Consider the following 22,688-nt stretch of genomic DNA (forward strand, 5'->3'; position numbering starts at 1 on the left):
TCCTGTCTCTGCTGAAGCAGGTGTTAGTTAGCTGGGCAGTTGCAATCCTGGTTAACAAATGCACAGTTTCTTCCTATTTAGGACTATTGCATTTTCTCTGTCATGCAGTGCCTGGCTCCAGTCGCAGGTGTGACTATTCCTAGCTAGGACTGAGGCAGGGTGCAGCCAGCAGGTGCATTTCACACTCCCATCATGCATACAGTCCCAGGAACCAGGTCCCACAACATGTACAATGTTGGTGGTGTGGCAGCCTGCGCTCACAGGGGGTAACTTTGTTTTCCAAGGCACTAAGTGGCCAGCCCAGGGCCTCACAACTTTATCCTTTTATTTTTGTTTATTTTTGCTTTTCACTGCTCTCAATTGTTGCTGTAAGAATGGAGGTTTAAATTGCATGCAACCATGAATACGCATTGAACTCAGGTGCTGTTATGGACTACCTCTCCATCATATAAAATTGGCACCACCTCTGTCCCTCTTTGCAACATTTCTGTGGGGCTTTGCTTCAGGACGTGTACACAGCTGCAAGAGTATGAGTTTCCTTAACCCCTTCTTAGAGAAATATTTTTGAAAGCTATTCAAATGGTATTTGAAATATTGTTTTACTGTATGCAGATTGTCACAAAAATATTTCTGAGGCAGAGCTTGCAGAAAGTTTTCAGACTCCCCTTTGTAACATCAGCTGGAGCCTGTTAACTCTTTTGATCTGATAGGTTATTATTCGTGGAAAAGAAAAAGCATCACTCACAAGTGAGAGCAAACGGAAGCTCACATGTGGTGGTCACCACTGTCTGACTCTGCACCAAATGAGCTGGAAGGTGAGACATCTGAAACAGCTCAGGAGTTAAGGCAGAGAAGTTATCACTGTTTTTAATAAGCAGTTGATTGGTATTCTTTGCATGTCCCACCTGAATTGTAGGCTACATGGATAGGGGTTGCTGTTGTTAGTGTTGTGTGTCTTCCCTCTGCCATTCTCTTTTAATTGCATACATTAGGGCCTGGTACTAAAAATGGACAGATCAAGCTGCCTCTGCCTCTAGCAAATACATTGCTCCTTTGGACTTCTGTGTCCAGTTGATCTAGTTTAGATCCATACATCATTTTATTGCCTGTTTTGTAATGAAGAATTTCAGAATCATGTGAGGGATAAATTAATTCGAATGTAACATTAAATCCAGAATTTCCACATCTCTGTCGTGCCATCACTCAGGCTCCTTCTCCATTTGTCCTTAAAGTGTGTTGATGTATTTCTATTAAAGTGCTTTTTTGCTTTTTTTCTTTTTTTTTTAAACATTGTTGAACTTTCTGCGTTTCCCTTCTAATGCTGGCTAAAAGGAGAGGATCCCTGGAAGCATCCAGGATCTGCATCATTCATGACCCCAAGTTGTTTTGTGGGTCACAACAGAGAGTGTTTTAATTGAGCTAAATAGAGCATACAAAAGATCAATGGTGCATTGTGAGATTTTCTCATGTAAGATGAAGTAGGCACAAATGTTTAATTCTGCACTTGCCTTTAGCCCAAGAGACCCATTTTCAAAATTGTATTTTGATTATACTGCACATTAACTTTAAAGTGTCTGCACGATAGAATTAGGGTTAGGTTAAACTGTGCTTCCATTAAAATATTTATATCCTAAAGCTTTTCAGTGGTGTTAAGCTTGCTAATCCCTGTGTAAGTAACTGACAGTTTCAAAGCAGGATTTCCAAACAGGCACATTGCTGATCTGTCGCAGCTTAGGTCAATGGGGAAACTGGCAGCTTCTAAGATCATAGAATCCTAGAAATACATTTTGAAATAGTTGGAATGGTCAAACTGATAGACTGTTAAGTTCTTGAAATGACAGGTTTTGAAATCGTCATATGGCACATAGCTGCTAGAAATTGTTTCTGCTGGAAGCAGTCAAGAAAAGGCTCTGCCTTCCCAAAAAGGTTTCTGAACTTAAGTGTGTTCTCATTCATCCTGAATCATGCTGGCCAGTTAAAGGATTGAATTATCAGGATTTAGTGAGTCTAAATAATTTCACTGGTTTATCAGCCTTATCATTTAAAAATACTTCATTATGAATAAATTAAGGCTTTAACATGAATAATATCATATCAGACCAAAATAATGTACACGTTTTCAGCAGCTTCTAATCCTTCAAAATGCTTTATATGCATCAGGTTTTGAAGAAACCAATGCTTTCATGATGAAAACATATTTTCAATAAAATATTTAATTGAAAAATTCTGCAACAGCTCTTTTAATTATCACTGAATAAAAATAAGATAAAATGTTTTACAGAAAACCTGAGAAAGATTGTATCATCACATATTAGAAACACAGCAGCATTTTTTCATACTCTGTTCATGTGTTAGTTGAAAACTGTTACCCTAAATGCTCAAAAAGATGAAAAGAGATCATTTTTAGCTATCAGCTACATATTTAATGATTGTATAGCAGATACGGTGGACATGTGCCTTTTCAAGTTTCATTGATCTATAAATCTTATATTATGCAAAGTGAAAAATAATGCAATTATATTTTAAATGTTTTATGGCAGAAAAATAATGAAGGTAATAGAACAATACAGCGTTAAACATTTGGTAATAGCATTCACTAAAACCCTCATTTTTTTTAGTAATTCATGCTTTCCTGACAATTTATTTAAGATATTTACATTAACTTTGCTTTATTTAACTGAGTTTAAGAGCTAATAATGAGTATGTAAGCAATATCATAGGAATCATATTTGAAATGCTGAAATCTTTTTTTGTCCTCTGTAAGGATAGAAACAGCTACTTTTGTATGTACAAATGAACCCTTAGAATATGTTTTGTGTGATTTCATCCATAACATGCTCATGCACATTCTCTGCCCATTGTTGACCTCTCCAGGTGGGATATATTTGGAGCCATCATTGGTACTGAATGTGGGACACTGGAATCTGGCTCAGCTATGGTATTTCTCAGAGATGGAGAAAGAAAAATATGCACCCCATACATGGACACTACAGGTTATGGGAACTTAAGATTTTATTTCAGTATGGGTGAGTATATATTCCTAATGCAATACAACATGTGAAGCATGTGAGATTTAAATTTCATAGAACTAAAATATTCTTCAGAAAAGGATAGCTCTGATCTGTGATGCCCATGGGGATGTAAGACTGACCACTGTGGGTCAGATGAGAGTCCACCTTCCTGGATGCCTACACATATGTATGAATGTGGGACATAAATAGGCCTCCCAGAAATATTCTCACAGATGACACTGACTTGCAGATGAAAACGTTTCTGAACCAGATGCGGGACTCTGAGTGCAATAGCCCCTGGGGGCTTTTCTTCCACGGATTTATCCAGACATATTTTTGGCTGATACAAACATTTAGCTCAAAGTTAAAAGAGTTTAATACAGAAGGTGTGTCCATGTAAGATCAGTGTCTGAACTTCCTTTATAGTTAGAGGAGATTTGGTCAGTACCATTATTGGAAAAGGACATTCAGCTCACCAGCTGAGCAGCTCCCTGGATTCCACTGACTGCATGGGTTGGATCTCCATTGATATAAAGGAAGCTTTAAGCACCTGGCTCACACATAGGTGTAGGTTCATTCTTGTTCAATCCTCAGGCAGAATTCATTACACAGGAACAAGTTGTTGCCACTTGAGTTGCCTGGGTGCATCTGAGACAGCAGCATAAGGCTGGCAGGTGTAACCCAGGACTTGGGGGAGAGTCACAGCCTACTGGAGTAGGAGGTAGGGGAGGCAGGCCCCTCCTCAGTCTCTAAAATGATCCTTGGTATGAGTGCTTAATCAACTGAACCTGCCTGCTGTGCTAACACCTCCATAGTTTAACAATTCTTCATGTGAAGAAACATCTTCTTTTCTTGTACCTTCTAATTTCACACAATCCCCCTTTATCCATCATTAGAAGAGATAGTCGTATCTTTGCCATCTTTACCACACCATAGAAGATATATAGATACCCGTCGTATCCTCCCACAGCCACATCCATGTAGACCCTGGTGTAAATCCATCAGAGTCAACAGAGTTGTACTCAGGGATGAGACAGGAGTAGCACAGAAGTGGGACAGCCTTACCTGGCTGAACCCATAGCATAGCTTCTGCTCAAAAACTCTTACTATATTCATAAACATTTTCCTCTGCTAATTTACTGGCCTGGGGTGAGGTTCACACACAGTGTGCTATAGTGTGCTACTGCCTTGGAAGAGGTATGGCCTACCTTGTGAAAAGCACTGACGTGGTGTTAGCATCATCTGTAGACCTTCTCTGCTGGGATAAAATGCAACTTCATCATTTACCAGGGCTAAGAAAGCAGCCAAGAGAAAACCTGGCCTGTCACTTCCCCTCCCTCCCTGTTGTCAGTGCAACTGCACTGGTTCAGTGTTGCAACAGATCAAAACCACTGTGAACATGGTGGTATCATTCAGTTCATCACAGTGTTTTTCCAGAACTTTTATTTTGCACATAAAGGAAATTGCATGAGGTCATTCTCTCAACACCTTGTTTAAAGGAGGTAAGGATTTTTGCTTAAAAGTAGAGAATAATAGAATAATAAAGGCGGAAGCAGAGACTAAACTTGTGACCTCCACAAGCAACCTTTGGAATCAACAAGAAAAAACATACTTTATTTAATGAGTGAAAGACCTGATGTTTTTCTAAATTGTCACACATCTCTGTTACGCGAGTTACCGATAAAGCACAGGAAAAAGAGTATGCTTTTTCCCAGTTCTTCCAAGCATTATAACACCTGCAAGAGAAACAGGAAAGAAATTTGCTCAACCTTCTGAACTTAGGGGAGAAGTTGTCAGCACAGGCAGGCAAACAGAATAGTGGGGTTTCACTTGAAAAATGTATTCTGTACATATGTGTAAATTAAATAAATAATGGTTTAGACATTCAGGCAAGCAGAGCATTTGAATGGATACATGGATGTTCCTTATTACAGTATAATACACATGAAAGATGCACATCTTACCTGGTTCTCTGGACCAAGAACTGGCCACCTATAATGAAAAAAGACAAACCAGAAAGTATTTCATTGTTTCATAAGCACAACCTTTCTACTTTACAGGCTTCTCAAAGAAGCCTTCTCGTCCTATTTTGTATAGTTCTATTTGAATACCTGCAGTACTCTTAGTACAGGGAAATTATGTTTCCTGTTTCAAATACAGATACTTTGTTTTAAAATCTTTTTTCCAGAACACCAAACCAGTGTGATGATGTCCCTCTCATAACTGTGATGCGGAACTTAGTGCTCTTATTTGCCAAAAGAGTTGCACTTGCAGAGGTTAAGAAGTGTTTTGGGTTCTCCTGATACAAAGTTATTTCAAACGATGCCCCACTGGGGTGTGGGTTTGTGTGATATAATAGACTCCAGCAGCAGTAGTAGTAGTAGATAGCAGAACCAGCAGCACAACAAGGTTCACATCAGTCTTCCTCATTTCGTACTAAGAGCAGGTTCTCAGCTGATAGTCTGGCAGCTGAGAAGTATATAAGAAAACCTCATATAAAGTGTTTCTGGCTGCACGGAATGTGAGTACTAAATAAAAGTTTACTGACAAGAACACAAAAATCAGAGCATTTCTATGTAAATGGGATGTAAAGCATACAGGTAGAAGTATGGCTTTGGGCATGGTGTTTTTTATTAAAATCATTTTGATAAGCTGATTAAGAGAGCTACTTGAGGTTTTCATTATTGTCAACATCCTTGATCTCTGGCATGGTGTATCTGATCAAATAGTTCTTATAAGCTGTGTCCTTGGGGCTGGTGCTCTTTTGTTTCATATCCTAAGTTAAAGAGCATCTGGTTGTAATTATTTTCATAATTATGGCTGCTTAATGTGATTCTCTTTCCATTAATAAGGGCCTCAATTAAGTTTTTATCCCTCAAATGTGTGTTGTACAGGTGGATCTTGTGATTCTGGAGAATCCCATGAAAACGATGTCATACTTTATGCCAAGATTGAAGGCAGGAGGGAACACATACCTCTTGATACCCTGACGTATGCTGCTTACAAGGTAAATCATCTTAAACAAAGTAGGTGGATGGGATGGAAAGATCAATCTATTTTCAAGTCATCACAACAATGCTGTATGTTGAATTCCACAGGGACAGTCAAACATGACCTGCCCAAGCACATAAATCATGTGCAGATCTTTGAGTGATAGCGCGCCTTTGCACCACAGGGTCTGCAGTTATTGCTGATTATTCCATCCCTAAGCAGGACTGTGGTTTTGGCTAGTGCTGGGGTAACAGGCAAATGGGCAACAGGCACAAATCTTCAGCTGTCAGCTGAAAACTTTAGTGATAATATCTCCTCACAAACAATTACTGCTGCCTCCACTCAAGCTCCTGCTAGCCACTGTTTGGTCCTCAGGAGCCGTGTCCTGAGAAGGTCAGCCATGGTGGGATCGGTGGCTGGGAGGAGAGTGACTCAGAAATGCCTGGATGTCTTTCCCATGCTTAGTGCAAGAAATATCACATTTTATACTTTTTCTTTCAATTTTAAATACAGTTTTATGTCTTTTTAGAGGGTCTGCAGTGATGTAGGCATGAACTCAGCCACAGGAAGTGGTTGCTGGCAGTGTGCGCAAGCAGAGTCTCCTCTGCCAATAATGCACCTCCTTCCACCACATTCCAGCACCTTCAGGCAGGACAATAAGGACCTCAGGCTTTCTGTCAGAATCCATCCTGTCTATGGCAAGAAAGCACTTAGGCTGTGTCTGTCCTCAGTAACCCAGCCCTGAGGTGTCTTTATTCTGCTGATGTAAAAAAGACAGCAAGAATTTATATATAATACATATACACATGTATTTATGCTAGAGATTGAACTGCAGTGTGCTTATACAGCGCGTGGGAAACTTGGTGGTAAACATGCAGCTGATTTCAAGCAAAGGTCTGTGTGCATTTTCACTGCATTCAGAGAGCAAACATTTACAGTAAGGTTCGGCCTGAGTTTGGTTGAGTCACTTGCATTGTTTCATTGTGCATGGCTTCCCTCCTTGCCTGCTTCTGTGTGAAAGACAGGGTAGAACTTCTTAAGACTAAGGAAACTGTAATTGTAAAATAATAAAAAATTAATTGGGGAACTTGGGGAGAGATAGGATCTGGAATTACACTGAATTCATTGTGAAGGGGTTTCTTTAAACAAGCAGTTTTAAAGCTGACATCCTCTTTTGACATAATAAAGTTCCAACTGTGTTACTTTAAGACAAAGGCTAAGTTTTCATTTTTTTCAGCAATATCACATCCTCCCTACATATGCCTGTGAACTCATGCTGCTACTCCATTCTCACGTATTCAGACTAGGCATGTCCTTATCCTGCTTTTGCTTCTGTGAGCTGAAAGGCTCCAGGACAAATACCATCTTCCATTACTAACAGCACACTGACAAAATAAACCAGTATTTTTCAGGACATAGAAGGTACAGCCTTTTCTGAAGTGTCTTTATATCCAAACAATCTGATCCCACCAAGGTGATAAGCAGCACTGGTATCCAGACTGGTAATAGCTATGCACATAATAAAAATGTGTTTATTTGGGATTTTCTATGGGAAAAAGTGGCTAACAAAGTTAACAGAAATAAAGCAGAAAGAAAATCATATGTTTGATTCATAACATTTGAAATTGCTTTTCTATTTTAAATGATAACTTGTGACTTTTTTACTAGTATTCGTTTTATTTAAGCCTGATTTAATTTCTTTTAAAGGTTCCATCTTTGGTTTCTGTTGTCATTAGTCCGGAGCTGCAGACTCCTGCAACCAAGTTTTGCCTGAAGCAGAAGAGTCACCAAGGTCACAACAGGAATGTCTGGGCTGTCGATTACTTCCACGTCCTTCCAGTACTCCCTTCCACAGTGACTCACATGATCCAGTTTTCCATCAATTTAGGTTGTGGAACTTATCAACCTGGTAACAGGTACAACTGACAAGATCTCTCCTTTGATTATCAGCTTTCTATTACATTTTGGTTTGTAACATCTATATGAGTATTTGGAGTATTTGGATTTTTTTTTTCTCATAAAGAAGGAGCCAATTAATAATGAAAAATATAAGCTGCACAAAAGTTAATCTTTCTCCTGATCTCCAAAGGCCCAGATTTATATCTCTCATCTGCAATAAGGAGTCTATTAAATAGCTTTCCAGGTCAAACTGCTTTTCTTAGTCCATTATTCTGAAATATGCACATGATTTCAGACTGACTTTTACTTCAGTTTCTAATGGATATGAGATTTACCTCATAACACTGTGTAAGAGGAAAAGTGTTAAAGGCAGTGGCAGAAACTTGCTTGCTGAGCCCTCAGAGGCTATTCATGCCACAAGCGTATATAATTCTTGTAAGACTGGTGGTAAATGTTCTCCATCTCAATAACCATCAGTATGAGGACTTCACAGAACGATTTGCTGGCTTCACTTCATTAAGATATTATTTTTTTTCCATGGGGGTAAGGAAGAAGGCTACATATTGTGTAGAATCATAGACGTTGGTTGGAATCAGCTAGTGAAACCTGCTGTTGCAGCTGGGATTATTACCACCATAAGTCAGGTCAGCTGTGGCTTTGCCTATCTGTGACTCAAAAATCTCTATGGATGGGTATTGGGTGACCTGCTAAAATGAAGAAGTGTTTCCTAACATCCAGTACAAAACTCTAAAGCCATGTCTTTATGGCCATTGCCCTTTCTAGTGTGCCTGCCAGCACTGAGGAGAGTTTGGCTCTGCCTCTCTTGTGAGTGCTCTCTGCCCCATCACAAGTTGCCATAGCTCACCCCTCCTCACCACAATGCGCAGGCCAGATCCTCAGCCCCTCCTAGCTCAGTGCTTAAGGCCATTGGCATCTTCATCATCCTCTGCTCTACCTCTCCAGTTTCTTAACAGCCCTCTTCAAAAAGGGACACAAAACTGTCTACTGTCCTTTTTTACATACATGTGAGACTGTGTATCCTGATATTTTATGAGGATTAAGTTACTTTATAGTCTTCTGGAGTCAAGAGTTTAAAGTAAGAGACTGTAAATGCTTTCACATCTATGTTCCAGGGCATCTACTTCCAACTGGGAAGAGCTGCATTAGCGCTGACAGTCCTCGCTGCCATGCAGGGCAGCAGAATTCAGTGGGCAGCAAAAATCAAAGCATTGCACTTACATTTGATAGGAAGAGAAGGGAGAAACATTTTTCTACATGGAAAGTGAAAACTTTGCCTGTAAACACTCCTGGGCTGTAAACATGTTACATAAAGTCTATGTTTCAGTCTGTTATCTGATGAGAATTAGTATATATTTTGAAATATTAATATTCTTCCTTTGTGTAAACTATTTCTGAAGCAGAAGTGAGCTTCTTCATAACAAAAGAAGCACTAGTCCCCATTATCTCTATTTGTATATCCAAAATACAGCAACATTTCCCATCTCCTGGTCTACAGCATTATTCATAACGCTTTCATTACTTCAGATGTGGGATACTCACACTGAATATATGCAGTAAATATGACCCTCCAAGGTATCAGTACAGTTAAATTGGAAATAAATTCGTCAAAACCTCCATAAACCTCTTTAATACATATTACAATATCACAGTGATGGAGCATTTAAATAAAGTAATATTGTCAGCAAATTATAATGAAAATATAAAGTTATAATCCAATAATTTAATATTAAGGTGATGAATTATTACTTTTATAATGTTCCACTGACATTACTTAAAATAAAACAGAATATTACAGACTAATTATATGAAGGAAATCACAAGAGCATTTCAGTAAAATACTAAATCTGTAATAAATCAAGCATTTTCTATATTTCTTTTTCAAGGCCTTCAGAATGTGAGACATCTAAGGATTTCCTTACACTCCTAGATTGTAAACAATGCGGTATTTTAAATATGCTGTGAAACAGGGAAGGAAAAATATCTAGCAAAACCTTTTTGAAAATTGAAATTGTCATTAAATTTTGGGGAAAATTTGGTTAATAACTTGTCATAGACTCAGTGGATTGTCTCATAAAGTTCTGAGTTCTGTAATGTCTGCACAAGGATGGTTTAGTTTACTACTAGTCTATGAAAGCAGAGAACAGCAGCCTTTTTTCAAACAAATCTGGTGTTTTCACATATAGTTATGTCACAGAATTCACAGAACATCACCACTGAGCACTGCAGGCTCTGTGAGGTGGGAGGAAGCCTCCAAAGACCACTATGGCTGGGCAACACAGAGGCTCCTACGGCTCCCAGGGGCTCTGTCTGCTACAGAAGCTCTGTTCTTCTCCAGGTACCCCCTCCACTGCAGTTCTCACTGTGGGCTGGCCATTTTCACGGTTCCATAGTGCATTTCTGAACTCCATTTAGGCATGATGGGTGGAGGAGGCACATGACTGAGGAGTCCGGTGAAGATTTGTCAGCAGTGAAAGGGAAGAGCAGGTCAATGCATGAATAACCAGTAGTTTTTTACCACCTTCTGGAGAAGTAATGGTTAGCAGCTGGCAGTTACAAGTGTCCTGTGCTCACATCCTGATGCATAGCTCTGATTAATTCAAGTGTTCTCCTCATTATTTTTTAAACCATTGCTAGCTGAAATACAAGATTAGCATCAAGCCTGTTTAACAGTAGCAGCATAAAAATACTAGCTAGATAGTGGCCAAACATGGACCAGGTGTTCAGACAATCCTCAATGGTTTTGAACACTCAGATTTGTTTCATGATTGCATTTTCAGGATTTTTTTAATGCAAAATCTGCTTCAGATTATTTCACGTCTCAGCATCAGTTATTAGGAATAGCAGACTGGTGTTTTCTCAGTGTTGGTACGTCTACATTCATAACTATGCCACATATCTGAGGCTCATGGTGACTTTCTCCTTTCCTTCCTTCATTGTGTTATCAGCGTCAGCTTGGAGTTTTCAACCAGCCATGGTCGCTCTTGGTCCCTGCTCCACACCGAGTGTTTGCCTGAGATATGTGCTGGACCTCACCTCCCCCACAGCACCGTCTACACCTCTGAAAATTACAGCGGGTGAGAGTGCTCTCTACAAAGCTGAGATGCAAGATTAGAGAAGTGAATTATAGGTGACAGGCGAAAGCAGCAAAGCACACAACCTCATGTCAGCTTTCATTTTTTACGAGCTGAGGACAGCAAGGAAGGAGTGTTCTGGTCTCCCTGGCTGCCCACTAATGAAATTTGAAATATATGGGGCTGCTGCGGTGGTGTAATATTTTTTTCTGATGCTAAAGACAAATTACAAAAAAAACCCCAACAAACCAAACCAAACAACTGTGGGCAGCATGCTGGTAACTGCCAGCAAAGTTATACCTTGTCAAAGCCACAGAAGTTTTCTTCTCAGTCAGAGGAGCCATCAGTCAAAGCCATATTTATATCCTCAGACATGGTCACTCACTTGGAATACTAATATTGAGTTAGTGAAGCACATTCTCTCTGCTTCTGCAGATGGAGGTGGTTGTTAGTGTCACAAACATGTATCAACCCTTCTCTATTAAGTCCCTTCAGTACTGTTCTGACCATAAAAAAACTGTGACATCTTGTTGTGTAGCATAAGTCCCATGACTGTATACTTCTGCATCCCAGCTTCCACAGACACTTCAGGGCAGCGGGTATAATTATGAGAAGAAAGAAGCATTGCTATGACCTGGTGATGCCCCATTTCTGTACCACTTTAATAGGAACCATTATCCCTGGTGTGCGTAGGAAGTGTAGCCCCTGTGGATAATGGCCCAGGCCACCAAATCCTCGTCTCACCCCCAGGGGTTCCCAGCTAACAGAGCTCAGTCATACTGAAAAGTTTAATTCAGTATGCAGTTTAGGAGGTATCCATTGTGACAGAGAAGTCACTATAGTGAAGCAAGTCAGGGTCTTTTCTGACTTCATGCACTCATATGGGGAAAAAAATGGCTGCATTTTATAATAATTATTATTCATATATTGCACGAAAATATCATCAGCCATGTTTCTTTTTCATTTGTATTTCCTAATGATTCAGTAACTTCATTGCCGCAGATTTTAGAATTAAAAATTCTAACAAAGCTTTCAGGATAAGTAAACATATCTGCAAAATGTACAGTTGCTTTATGACTATAAGTGTAAAATGCTAACATTTCTGTTATATGTATTTCAGGTGGAACCGTATAACTATTCCCCTTCCTAATGCTGCATTAACAAGGGACACCAGGATTCGATGGAGGCAAACAGGACCCATCCTTGGAAATATGTGGGCAATTGATAATAGTTAGTATTCTTATCCATGATCATGAAACATCAGAAGAATACATTATTATATGCTGCTCCAAGGAAATGCATTTTTCCACAATCACAAATCAAAGGATTTTCATTTTGTTAAATTCCTTTTCTTCTTATCTACACTTGGTAACAGGCATGTTTTGAAGCTAGAGGGGAATTCTGCCATTTGAAAACACAATAGTTTAGCAGATTACCCTTCTTTTATTTTCTTTTAATTGAATGCTTTCCAGGAAAATATGTTTGTGGCAAGGGCTTAATATAACGTTTCTTCAGACTGCTTACTCCTAATTACATAAGTAGGTACTACATTATTAAGGATATGTGATGCACCAGACAAAGCAACAGTTACAGCATCTGGAGCATATTTTTCCTTCTGGACATAGAAGGCAATGCTGCTACAAAAACACTGACATAACTTTTACATTGTTTACAGGCACTACAGGGGAAAGTACCATCTGTTTCAGGGAACTGTTCTTTTAGGGAAAGGGATGTAGTGCCAACTGCACAGGATAACTGGGGCCAGTCTTAAAAGTAAATACTTCTACATCACAAAAAAAAATGCTTTTTAGAAACACAGTACAAAATAGACACAATGTATGAAACACAGAACAAAACATGATAGAAAATACTAAAAAACAGGTTCAAATGGGAAGTTTAGATTGGATATAAAGTAGTTCTTTACTGTAAGGGTGGTGAGGCACTGGAATGGGTTGCACAAGGAAGTTGTGAATGCTCCATCCCTGGTGGTGCTCAAGGCCAGGTTGGACAGAGCCTTGGGTGACATGGTTTGGTGTGAGGTGTCCCTGCCCATGGTGGAGGGTTGGAACCTGATGATCTTAAGGTCCTTTCCAACCCTAACTATTCTATGATTCTACAAGAAGGTGCAAATTTTTTAGCTTGTTCATTAGCCTGAAATGATCTGGGACGAAGTAAACTACATCCAGAATTTGTTTTGCTAAATGTGTGAAGTATGTAATTTAAAGATTTACCATGGTATACAATAGCCCATTAAATTCTGTAGTGATTCCCAAATATGGAGACTGGGAATGGTAAATAGTTACATTTTGCAAAGTTCTTAAAATAGATTAATACTTGTTTTTGAAAAGAAAATCCTTGAAGCTGATAAGGTAATATCTCAAAAATTTATGAAAACTGTTCTGTTAATTACATTAATGAGCAGTAGCATCATCTTAACATTGTGGATAGAGTATTAATCCTTGTCTTTAGAGATGATAATACACATCAAAAAGAAAGTAAATGAAGGGAAAAACTAATGTATATAAACATAAGATGTCTGTAAATATCCTCAAAGATGATTTGCTACCTAACAAAATGCAAACCTGTGTAGGACACGTGTTGGAGACACTTTTTGGAGACTCTCATAGATGTTCACAGAAACAAGAACAAGATGAAATCAACCCAAGAATCTAAATTCTTTACAAGAAAACAAAACAGGATTTTGAAAATCAATGGACAGTTCCTGTATCTGCACTACCTTTGCTTGTAGAACAAAATAGAATTCCATCAAAGAATTTTGCATGCTGCAGGATTTTTACCAGCCATCTGTCTAAAAAGTGCCTGCTCTGAAATTTGTTTGAGATGTAGAACCATGATATGGGAATCAAGTGTCAAAGATGATCCTGTTTCTGAAGTTTTGTGGGCTCCTTTTGTTAGAAACTAGTGAAACTGAAGTTTTACACTGTATTATAGGGAGACTTCCAAATATTGGCAAGCTACTCAGGTTCTTGAAAAGAGGAAAATTTTCAAGGATTCAGCACTCTGACTTTTAGTTTCACAACTGTTTCTTATGTGAATTAAGTTTTAAATGAAATCTGGAAGCTGGCCATCTTTCAGAAACACTGGAAACCTGCCAATTTCCATAAAGCTTTTTTCATTTTGAATGACATCATTATATCTTTAACCCTTCTACTTTTACCACCCCCTCAAAAAGACCTCAAAAGACACAAGTAAATCAAACAGAACAGAATTTTTGCACTCTGAGAAGTGAGAAAATCTAGAAATCGCATGAAATCTGATGGAGACTTAGTTACAGGGAGTAGCTAACAGGAATTTCATGTGCATCTGCCAGGGAGTATTGACACACTGCTATGATGGGCAGCATCATAAAACGAGGAGAGGAAATAAGTACTGCTTATTATAGATGATCTCATATCGGTGGCTATTTGGATGAAATTCCAAAAACCACAGAGCAAGTGGATAACTCCAAGAAATCAGCATTATTTAACAGAAAAGACAACACTTTTAATGGTTGAGGCCTGTTTATTATGTTGTATTGACAGAACATTGCCAGCAAGTTATCACTTTGGGCTACACCCAGATTAATGTATTTGGTCTATACCAAGATTAATGTTTCTTTATAGCAGTGCAAGTAGATGTCGATTATACTGATTTGCTTATCTTCCTGTCCTTAATACTTTTCCCAAAATATCAAGACGGTTAGGAGTCATTGGAGGAAGATGGAGTAAAAGAGTAAAACAAGTCTGGAGTATTTTTAAGCACATAGAATTTGGAATTTTATTCCATTTGAAAGAATCAGTGAAAGTGTTTGTTATTTAATTGTTACTTACATATCAGGGGCAGTTTTAATTCCAGGAAGTCCAGTGAGGTTGGGTTAGATCTCTGAAATAAGATGAAGAAAAGGAAATGCAAGAAAATGGTCAATGCATAGCAAATCATCTGATCTCATTCACAGTCTTAGAAAAATCAGGTCCATTGATTGAAACATCACTAGTGTCTCATGCCAAAGATATATATTACCCATTAAATAATAAATTATCCCTGGCTATCCTTGACACAGTCAAATGCATTTTATCCTTTTGCAGACCTCTTCCAGATAGTGTGATTAAGATAAATATGGTATCTGTATGAACAGATCTGTGATCTGGTGAATACTTTCTGGTATTCATTATATTCTGTTTATCACATAACATAACCCTTCATTTAACTGATTTCTTTTCTCTGCAGTTTATATTGGTCCATCTTGCCTCAAATTCTGCTCAGGGCGAGGACAGTGTACTAGAAATGGCTGCAAGTAAGAGTTATAATTCAGTACTTGTATTTAATTTCTGCCACATTATTCACTTGATTATCTGAAAGTTGAAGTGATTTTCATTTCATTCCTTGCTTTTTGAGATGACTAAATGTAAAACTAGGCTAGCCCCCAGAATGCATAAAGCTCATTGAAGAGCTACAGATCAATCTTTTTAAACAGTAGCATAATTAATTTTCTTTACATAATTTTCTTTTGGGAGAGAGTCTAACTTCCAATTCACCTTAAAATGTGCTCCACAGCACACTGAAATGTCAGTGATCCATGCTTTATACTGGTTTTAGGGGTGATTTGGCACCATATGACTTTAATATTAAATTATGGGGAAGAATCACAATTTTCATAGTTCTAATGTCCCATAACCTGACAGACCTCAAGGACAGAAGGTCAACACTCCACTTTTTTCTGGAAGTCTGGCTTGTTAAAAGGGTTCCACCCTAAAGAAGTAGAATTACTTACTCAAAACTAGTAAGCACATTCAAAGTACTGGTGCAACTATTTTTAGGCATTAATAAGAGTGTGACACAAGGGGAATGCTGTTCTGTTACTCAGTTCCTTGTAATCACATCTGACGTGCTACAGATAAAAGCAAATTAAGCGTTTTACGTTTGAACAGCTGTAAATTATGTCAGGAATATTCTTGTTCCAAAACTGAATACAAATATTTCTGTGTTGTGTGTTATGTGTAGATTGGTGGTGTTTTCATAACTAGGATTTTTTTTTCAGATTGGAAAAGTAAGTACTATCTAAAAGAAAGTCATTGGCTATACAATACCTAACTACAGCCTAAAGAGGCTCCTGGTCATTATATTTGAGAGGGATGGTTTAGGCATCTTCAGTTCATGGGCAACTGCAGCCACTTGTGTTGTTTGCCAACAGGTTGGTTAACCACAGGTGAAGATGGGTCATTAACTCCACTGTTCAATCTTCCTCACCCTCAGGTGCGACCCCGGCTTTTCAGGGCCAGCATGTGAGATGGCATCGCAGACCTTCCCTGTGTTCATCTCAGAGAGCTTTGCTAGCTCCCGCCTCTCCTCCTACCACAGCTTTTACTCCATCCGAGGGGCTGAGGTCAGCTTCGGCTGTGGGGTCCTGGCCAGTGGCAAGGCCCTGGTCTTCAACAAGGATGGGAGGCGCCAGCTCATCACTTCCTTCCTCGACAGCTCCCAGTCCAGGTGAGAGGGAAAAAATAGTGCTGTGAGGCAAACAAATTTGGGAACCCCTCCCCTTCCAGCTATGACGCTGTGTACTGTTGAGCCAATTGTATTAGCAGGAAGAAAAGTTTTTTAAATACTCCTAGTTCTGTATTTCAGTGGTGATTTCATAGCCTTGCCTTTTGTCCTCCTGCTCTGTAAACAACAGAGCCCAAAACAGACTGGAGGGAAGTTATTGTACAGCTCGGATGGAAAATATGAAATGTTAATATCAAACCTGAGTGTCAAAGCCAAGTGCAAATTAATTATTTATAAGGTTGTGTTTATTTGACAGCTTGTGGCAGCTGATTAGATCCATTCACTATCTCTCCCTCCCCTTCAGTGCCTAATAAATAATTAAATGCTGTAACGATTGGCATCCTTTAACTCTATGTGCCACATTGCATTACTTGACAGTAAAAACAAATTTAACGTACGAAACCCCATAACTAATATTTATAAAAATTTGTGTAGATTGAGAAGATCTGAAAACAATTTGGTTAGGGAAACAACAAATCAAAACACTATGCAAATGGTACCCTATAAATATATGTGTAATTCTGATCCAGGTTCCTGCAGTTCACACTACGCCTGGGCAGCAAGTCAGTGCTGAGTACCTGCAAAGCGCCTGACCAGCCTGGGGAAGGAGTGCTGCTGCACTACTCCTATGACAACGGGATTACCTGGAAACTCCTGGAACACTATTCTTACCTCAACTACCACGAGCCAAGGTATATGCATAAATATTACGAGGAGTGTTGTCTACATGCAGCTAATGCTGGTAGTGGTAGTCACTACAATGTGGAAAGTAAGTACATCTGCCCACGTGGTGAAGGAGTGAGTAAGGAACTTTTAAGAAACACTGAACATTACTGCTTTTCCTTAAAAATTCTCAGCTGTTCTGGGCATTTCCCATTTTTGCCTGCTTCTGTAAAAATGAAATCATGGATTTAACAGCATTCGAGCCACAAGTGATGTGGCGTGACAAGCTGAGGCAGTGCAGGATGAGGGGTAGAAATGTACTTGTGGGAAATAGGGACATGTCTCTTCCTATGGAAGCAGCCACTTGTAAAGAAAAATTAGCATAAATTATTTGTAGCTTTGAAGCCATAGATACCTTCACTACACCGTCCTCTGGGATTAGGAGTTCGCAGGCAGTGCAGGACAGCAGAGACAAAACCTGAGCATGAGAATCTCTCCAGGCCAGCAGGGAAATTGAGCCTGCTCCCATTAGGAAGGGGATTACATGATTTTGTGCCTGTGAGTTGGACTCAGTGCCCTGGAGGACCTGCTGGTGACTGTGCCTGGGAATTGCGCAAATCACAAGGCAGCTGAATCAAGAGCTAATCTTACCAAGCAGCACCTATGTTTGGCATCAGATTAGAGAGGTATGTATCTGACATACTTAAAGAAAGTATTCTTTACTGTAGCATTTGTAAGACCATCCACCAATTTTACTAAAGCAATCTAAAATCGGCAGTCCCCATGTGCATACCTGTACCACAAGCCCAGAACAACCTGGGCTGGCTAACTCCACTGGCTCAAACCCACTCAAACCTGGAAGCATCCACGTTTTACAGGGTGCTGCAGCAGAGCTAATAAATCCCAGTGAAAGGAGATGCTCTGTAAAGGAGCACATGACAGGCAGAGCCAACAATTGTATTATAGGTCCCATCCCAGCAGGTCAGTTCCTGCCCTAGAACTGTTTTGCACTGGGTATTGCCCTGAACCTTCTTCTCTACCTCTCCACCCAGCTCTAGGATAATGCCTGAGTTAGCCCTAGGGGTTATCCTATAGAGCTTGCAAGTCACTTGAATGACGTGTAACTTTCCTTATTTATATTTATTGAGCTCAGATCAGCATATTTAAAAAGATAAATATTACATCTCCTCATCTCATTAATAACTCAGTACAGAATTGCAATATACAAAATGTGATCAAGAATATCCTTAATGAAGAAAAATGAAGAAAATTTAATGAAGAAATCTTTTCTAATGGAAAAAAAACCCCGTTGAAACATTAAATATATTTCCCAGGAGCTATAAGAAATACTCAAAAATCTGAGAAGAATGACCATATTTGGTAGAAGCATATTGCATGTAGACTTTAATTTCTGAAGTTTTAAATGTTTCCAAAGGAATGATCCTATGAACTTGCACACTCATAAGCCTTCTTCAAAATTTCCTTTCCAGTCCTTTATTATAGGCACATATATATTTTATATGGCCCTGTTTCTAATTCTTGGTTTCAAGATTACAGCTGTAGGAATTATATTTCCCTGAGGGTTTTTAATATATAGCACTATGAAATTTTTATAACAAAAAGGAAAATACACATTTTGGTGACTGATTTTAATGAAGTTTAAGATATAAATGTAGTAAATTATATTGATGCCAGAGACTTCTTTTGCTTTTTGAGATTAAGTATGAAGCAGTTTCTGTTGTTCTGACTTGGCACAACATACGTAGGTTAGAAAGGTTTTGCCATGGGTATGTATATCCCACTCTGAATAGATAGAAAAATGACAGGCACACAAACCTAAAGATAATGCTGGCAATAATTATGATGAAAACATGAAGAAAGCTTCACCTTTTCGTATTATGTTGTCTGAAAATAGCAGCATTTTTGGTAACTCAGATGGACTGCCACAAAGTTTGGCAATCAGTCTGTATCCAGAAACCTAATTAATCTTCAGTCATACAAAAAATAATTACACATTTAATGTTCTGCTGAAAAGGTGCATTTAATCTGCTAACATTTGACAGCTGCATTTTTCTTCTGAGCAGAACAGCGGTGGCTTTTCAATATTAGGTATGCGCATAGCTTGAAAGAATGAGATCAGAGCAAAGGTCTCCCAGCTGGTTTTTAAGAAATCTAATGGTAGCTGGTAATGTTAGTAGGAACACTTTTCTTCTCTGCAGCAGAAAAGTCATTAGCAAGAATCCCCCTCCCTCTCCATCTATCTCCAACAAATCAAAGCCAGACAGGAGAAGCTGTTAGAGATGTAGTCGGGTTCTGCATACTAACATATGTGCCATATACGCTGGTTTTCACCAATATTTTTAAATTGTGTCTGCTTAATCCCCTGGGATGAGAAATGTATTTTAACACGTGTTAAATACTTTTAACATCCGACAGGTGTGTCAGTGGTGTGTGTCATGATTTAGGATTTTCTGTAAATTACTGTCAGTGAGAATTAGTGTCCATGTGGGTGAGCTTATGAGAATTGAGAGTGAAAGGGAAGATGCAGACATCAGAGACAGCCACCAGCAGAGAAATATGCCTAGGATTATACAGAGCATTAGCTCACACAAGTGCCAAGTGCTTCACGGTGTACACTAGATACAGTGCTCCTCCTAGCCAGGCTTTCCTCAGGTTTGCCCTACTGAACCATCAGAGACAAAATCTATCAATTTCTTTTAGCATCCGTAGCAATTTAGTGTAATTTGTGCCTTAAAAAAACTGACTGAAAAAGCTATAGGGTTGCTATTTATTAGGGAATCCTAGGTAAAAAGAAAGTCTGTGTAGTTTATTAACGTGCTAGAGAGCAATGGGACTTGGTTTTTCTCTTAAAAGGGTTTGAAGTGGTTCAAGCATATTTATTTGAGTGGTAAAAGAAATGTATCTGCCATACATAAAGTGTGTGCACTGCTGGTCCCTTGCCACAAGGACACAGCAGCCATTACCTCTGGCTGTCCCTCAACACTGCTCTCTCCAACCTACAACTGGCAGAAAGCAACTCTTAGAAATGCCAGCCAGGAGGTTTTGGGCACTTCCCGTCTGTTTAGCCAAGCCGTTCAATTTTTTTGATTGCTAAGGCATTAACATCATCTTCTTTAAAATCAATGTGACATTAAACAACACTATTATAAATGTACTTTTTAAAAGGACAGTTTTGCAAGTCATTTTTAAGACTGGTTTTGCACTAAGAGCACCGTAGGCACAAGACTGCTTCATTTGTACAGAACAAAACATTACAAGAGGCAGCTTAGAAAGCCTTAAATCTGGAAAAAACTTGGTGCTAATGAATAAAATGTTTCCACTTTACCTGATTTGTCATTTTATTCACATTTCCCCTAAGAGAGAAATAAAAATGTCAGCTACATGATGAGCTTGCTTAAAAATCTTTTCGCCAGCAAGTAATTCTACACCAATGGAGACAAACGTCTCTGTTGCCAGTCTGTTTCACAGCTTACATGCCTCGTGTGGGGCATCATGGTCCTGGTGATTTATGGAGCTCTCAAGAAGGTGTCGTTGCTGTGGCAATTAATGCATGCTCCCTGCTGCTGTGTGCAATAATTGCTCCTGGAAATTAGATATTACTCTTAATTTTCTTTGCAGTTTGTCAATTATAGGTTTGTTGACATAGCTGCCATGACAAATCAGGTGACCCTGCATACCAGGAGAAGCACCTGGACTCACCTCCAGTTGCATGTCTATGCAACTACAGGATAAAAAAAAAGACTGCACACAATTACACTGACAAGATGAATCATTTCCACTTGAATGTGGTGCTTTGCAGGGGTGGGTTCTTCTAGGACAACAGAAACCACAGGCATGGTGTCAGTACTGTGCAGAAATAAGGAGAGATGTTAAGAAGATGCATGTCTTCAGATCAGGATAAAATCCACTGAGTCTGTGGAGATGGAGCTAGAATTCTAGGTCCTTGTCAGCTGAACATCCCTTTGAAAGTCTAATCCCCTGAGCTTCAAATGGAGGGCATTCAGGTTTCTGCTGGGAAGGAAGAGCACCTTTAAATTTACAGATAACTTCACAGTAGCAGCAAAATTTACAGATGTGGTGGAAACTCTTTTTGTGCCTTTTGCACACAGCTGTCCTTCAGTACATTGACTACCAAGAGAACTAATGATTCCCCTGTCACTGATAGAAGCTATACCAGTAGATGCTAAGGTATCTGTGGGATGAATTTCACCCTTGATTTTTAGAGTCAGTTAGAAAAAATAACCATAAATTACATCTCCATGGGATTATTACAGACAAATTTAAAACAATAACTTTGTTTTGTTTTCCAGAATAATCTCAGTGGAGCTTCCTGAAGATGCCAGACAGATTGGGATTCAGTTCAGATGGTGGCAACCATATCACTCTTCCCAAGGTGAAGATGTGTGGGCTATTGATGAAATCATCATGACCTCTGTGCTTTTCAATAGCATCAGTCTGGACTTCACTAACCTAGTTGAAGTCACGCAGTCTCTGGGATTCTACCTGGGAAATGTCCAGCCTTACTGTGGACACGACTGGACTCTTTGGTGAGAAACACATGTTCATTTGCATTCTACTTCCATTTTCTTAATCTATTCATCCCGCTAAGAACCAAGTGATTTCTGCAAATGAGTCTTTCTGGCAGCTATTCAGAGTAATTGTGTCTCATCCTCACATAATGGACAAAAATACAGTTGTTAATCTAATTGTAATTATCAGTAAGTTTATACACCCCATTGCACAGAGATTTATGTTTGATGGGAATCTTGAATGTAGCATTCTTTACCCTCAAAATAATTAAATATCCTATTAGAAACAATTTACAAAACTTCCATAATCTTCAGTTAAAATCCTGTCAGGTTAATATGGGTATGCAGGTTAAGACACAATCTGTGAAGTGCAGACTCTTATTATTTTGTAAGTCATGTTCAGATCTGTTTACATGGCCATTAGACTGCAATCCAAAAAGGAAAGGCAGCAGAATGTTGGTCATTTGTAGTTGTTTTGTCTGGTATTATATCCATTTAGTCATTTTCACTGCGATCAGCATAAGGACATAGTGCAATTATGCCTAAAATGTGCTGTGTATTTAAAAATAAAGACAAGAAAATATCACCTGCCCCAAAGCAAAAAAAGGCAAGAAAAGAAGAAGTGAATAACAAGAAAAAGACAATTCTGTCAGAATTTTGTAAAAATAAGCTTCTTCAGTAAAACATTAACATGCCTCACAAAACTTAAATTCTGGAATACATAACTGTGACATTTGGAATTAATACAAGGGAAGCTCGATTTAATCTTTATGTTTTGATTAAAACCAAGTAACAGTTTCATGCTAGTCTGATCAACATATAAACCCACTATGGCTTTAATTGGCACAGATATATTTATATGGAGAAAGTACAATCACAGTAATTATAGAAATCCTCAAGGAAATAAAAATAATTTTAGCGTCCCCACGGACACTCTG

The 22,688-nt window shown here is 38.9% G+C and overlaps 1 protein-coding gene across 2 annotated transcripts in view; it reads left to right on the plus strand.

Moving 5' to 3' along the window:
- Positions 1-22,688, plus strand: part of RELN (reelin) — a 290,067-nt gene that overhangs the window by 176,374 nt on the left and 91,005 nt on the right. For both annotated transcript variants that reach the window (XM_061366298.1, XM_061366299.1), the window contains exons 12-20: positions 2,875-3,026; positions 5,906-6,018; positions 7,710-7,918; positions 10,868-10,996; positions 12,114-12,223; positions 15,221-15,287; positions 16,247-16,480; positions 17,068-17,229; positions 21,532-21,768. In XM_061366298.1, coding sequence (XP_061222282.1) covers positions 2,875-3,026; positions 5,906-6,018; positions 7,710-7,918; positions 10,868-10,996; positions 12,114-12,223; positions 15,221-15,287; positions 16,247-16,480; positions 17,068-17,229; positions 21,532-21,768 — 1,413 coding nt within the window. The remainder of the gene's footprint in view (positions 1-2,874; positions 3,027-5,905; positions 6,019-7,709; positions 7,919-10,867; positions 10,997-12,113; positions 12,224-15,220; positions 15,288-16,246; positions 16,481-17,067; positions 17,230-21,531; positions 21,769-22,688) is intronic.

Source organism: Neopsephotus bourkii, unplaced genomic scaffold (genome assembly GCF_033783945.1).
Source record: "Neopsephotus bourkii isolate Nb327-2 ecotype Australia unplaced genomic scaffold, CSIRO-AGI_Nbou_v1 NB_1328, whole genome shotgun sequence".
NCBI classification, from domain to species: Eukaryota; Metazoa; Chordata; class Aves; order Psittaciformes; family Psittacidae; genus Neopsephotus; species Neopsephotus bourkii.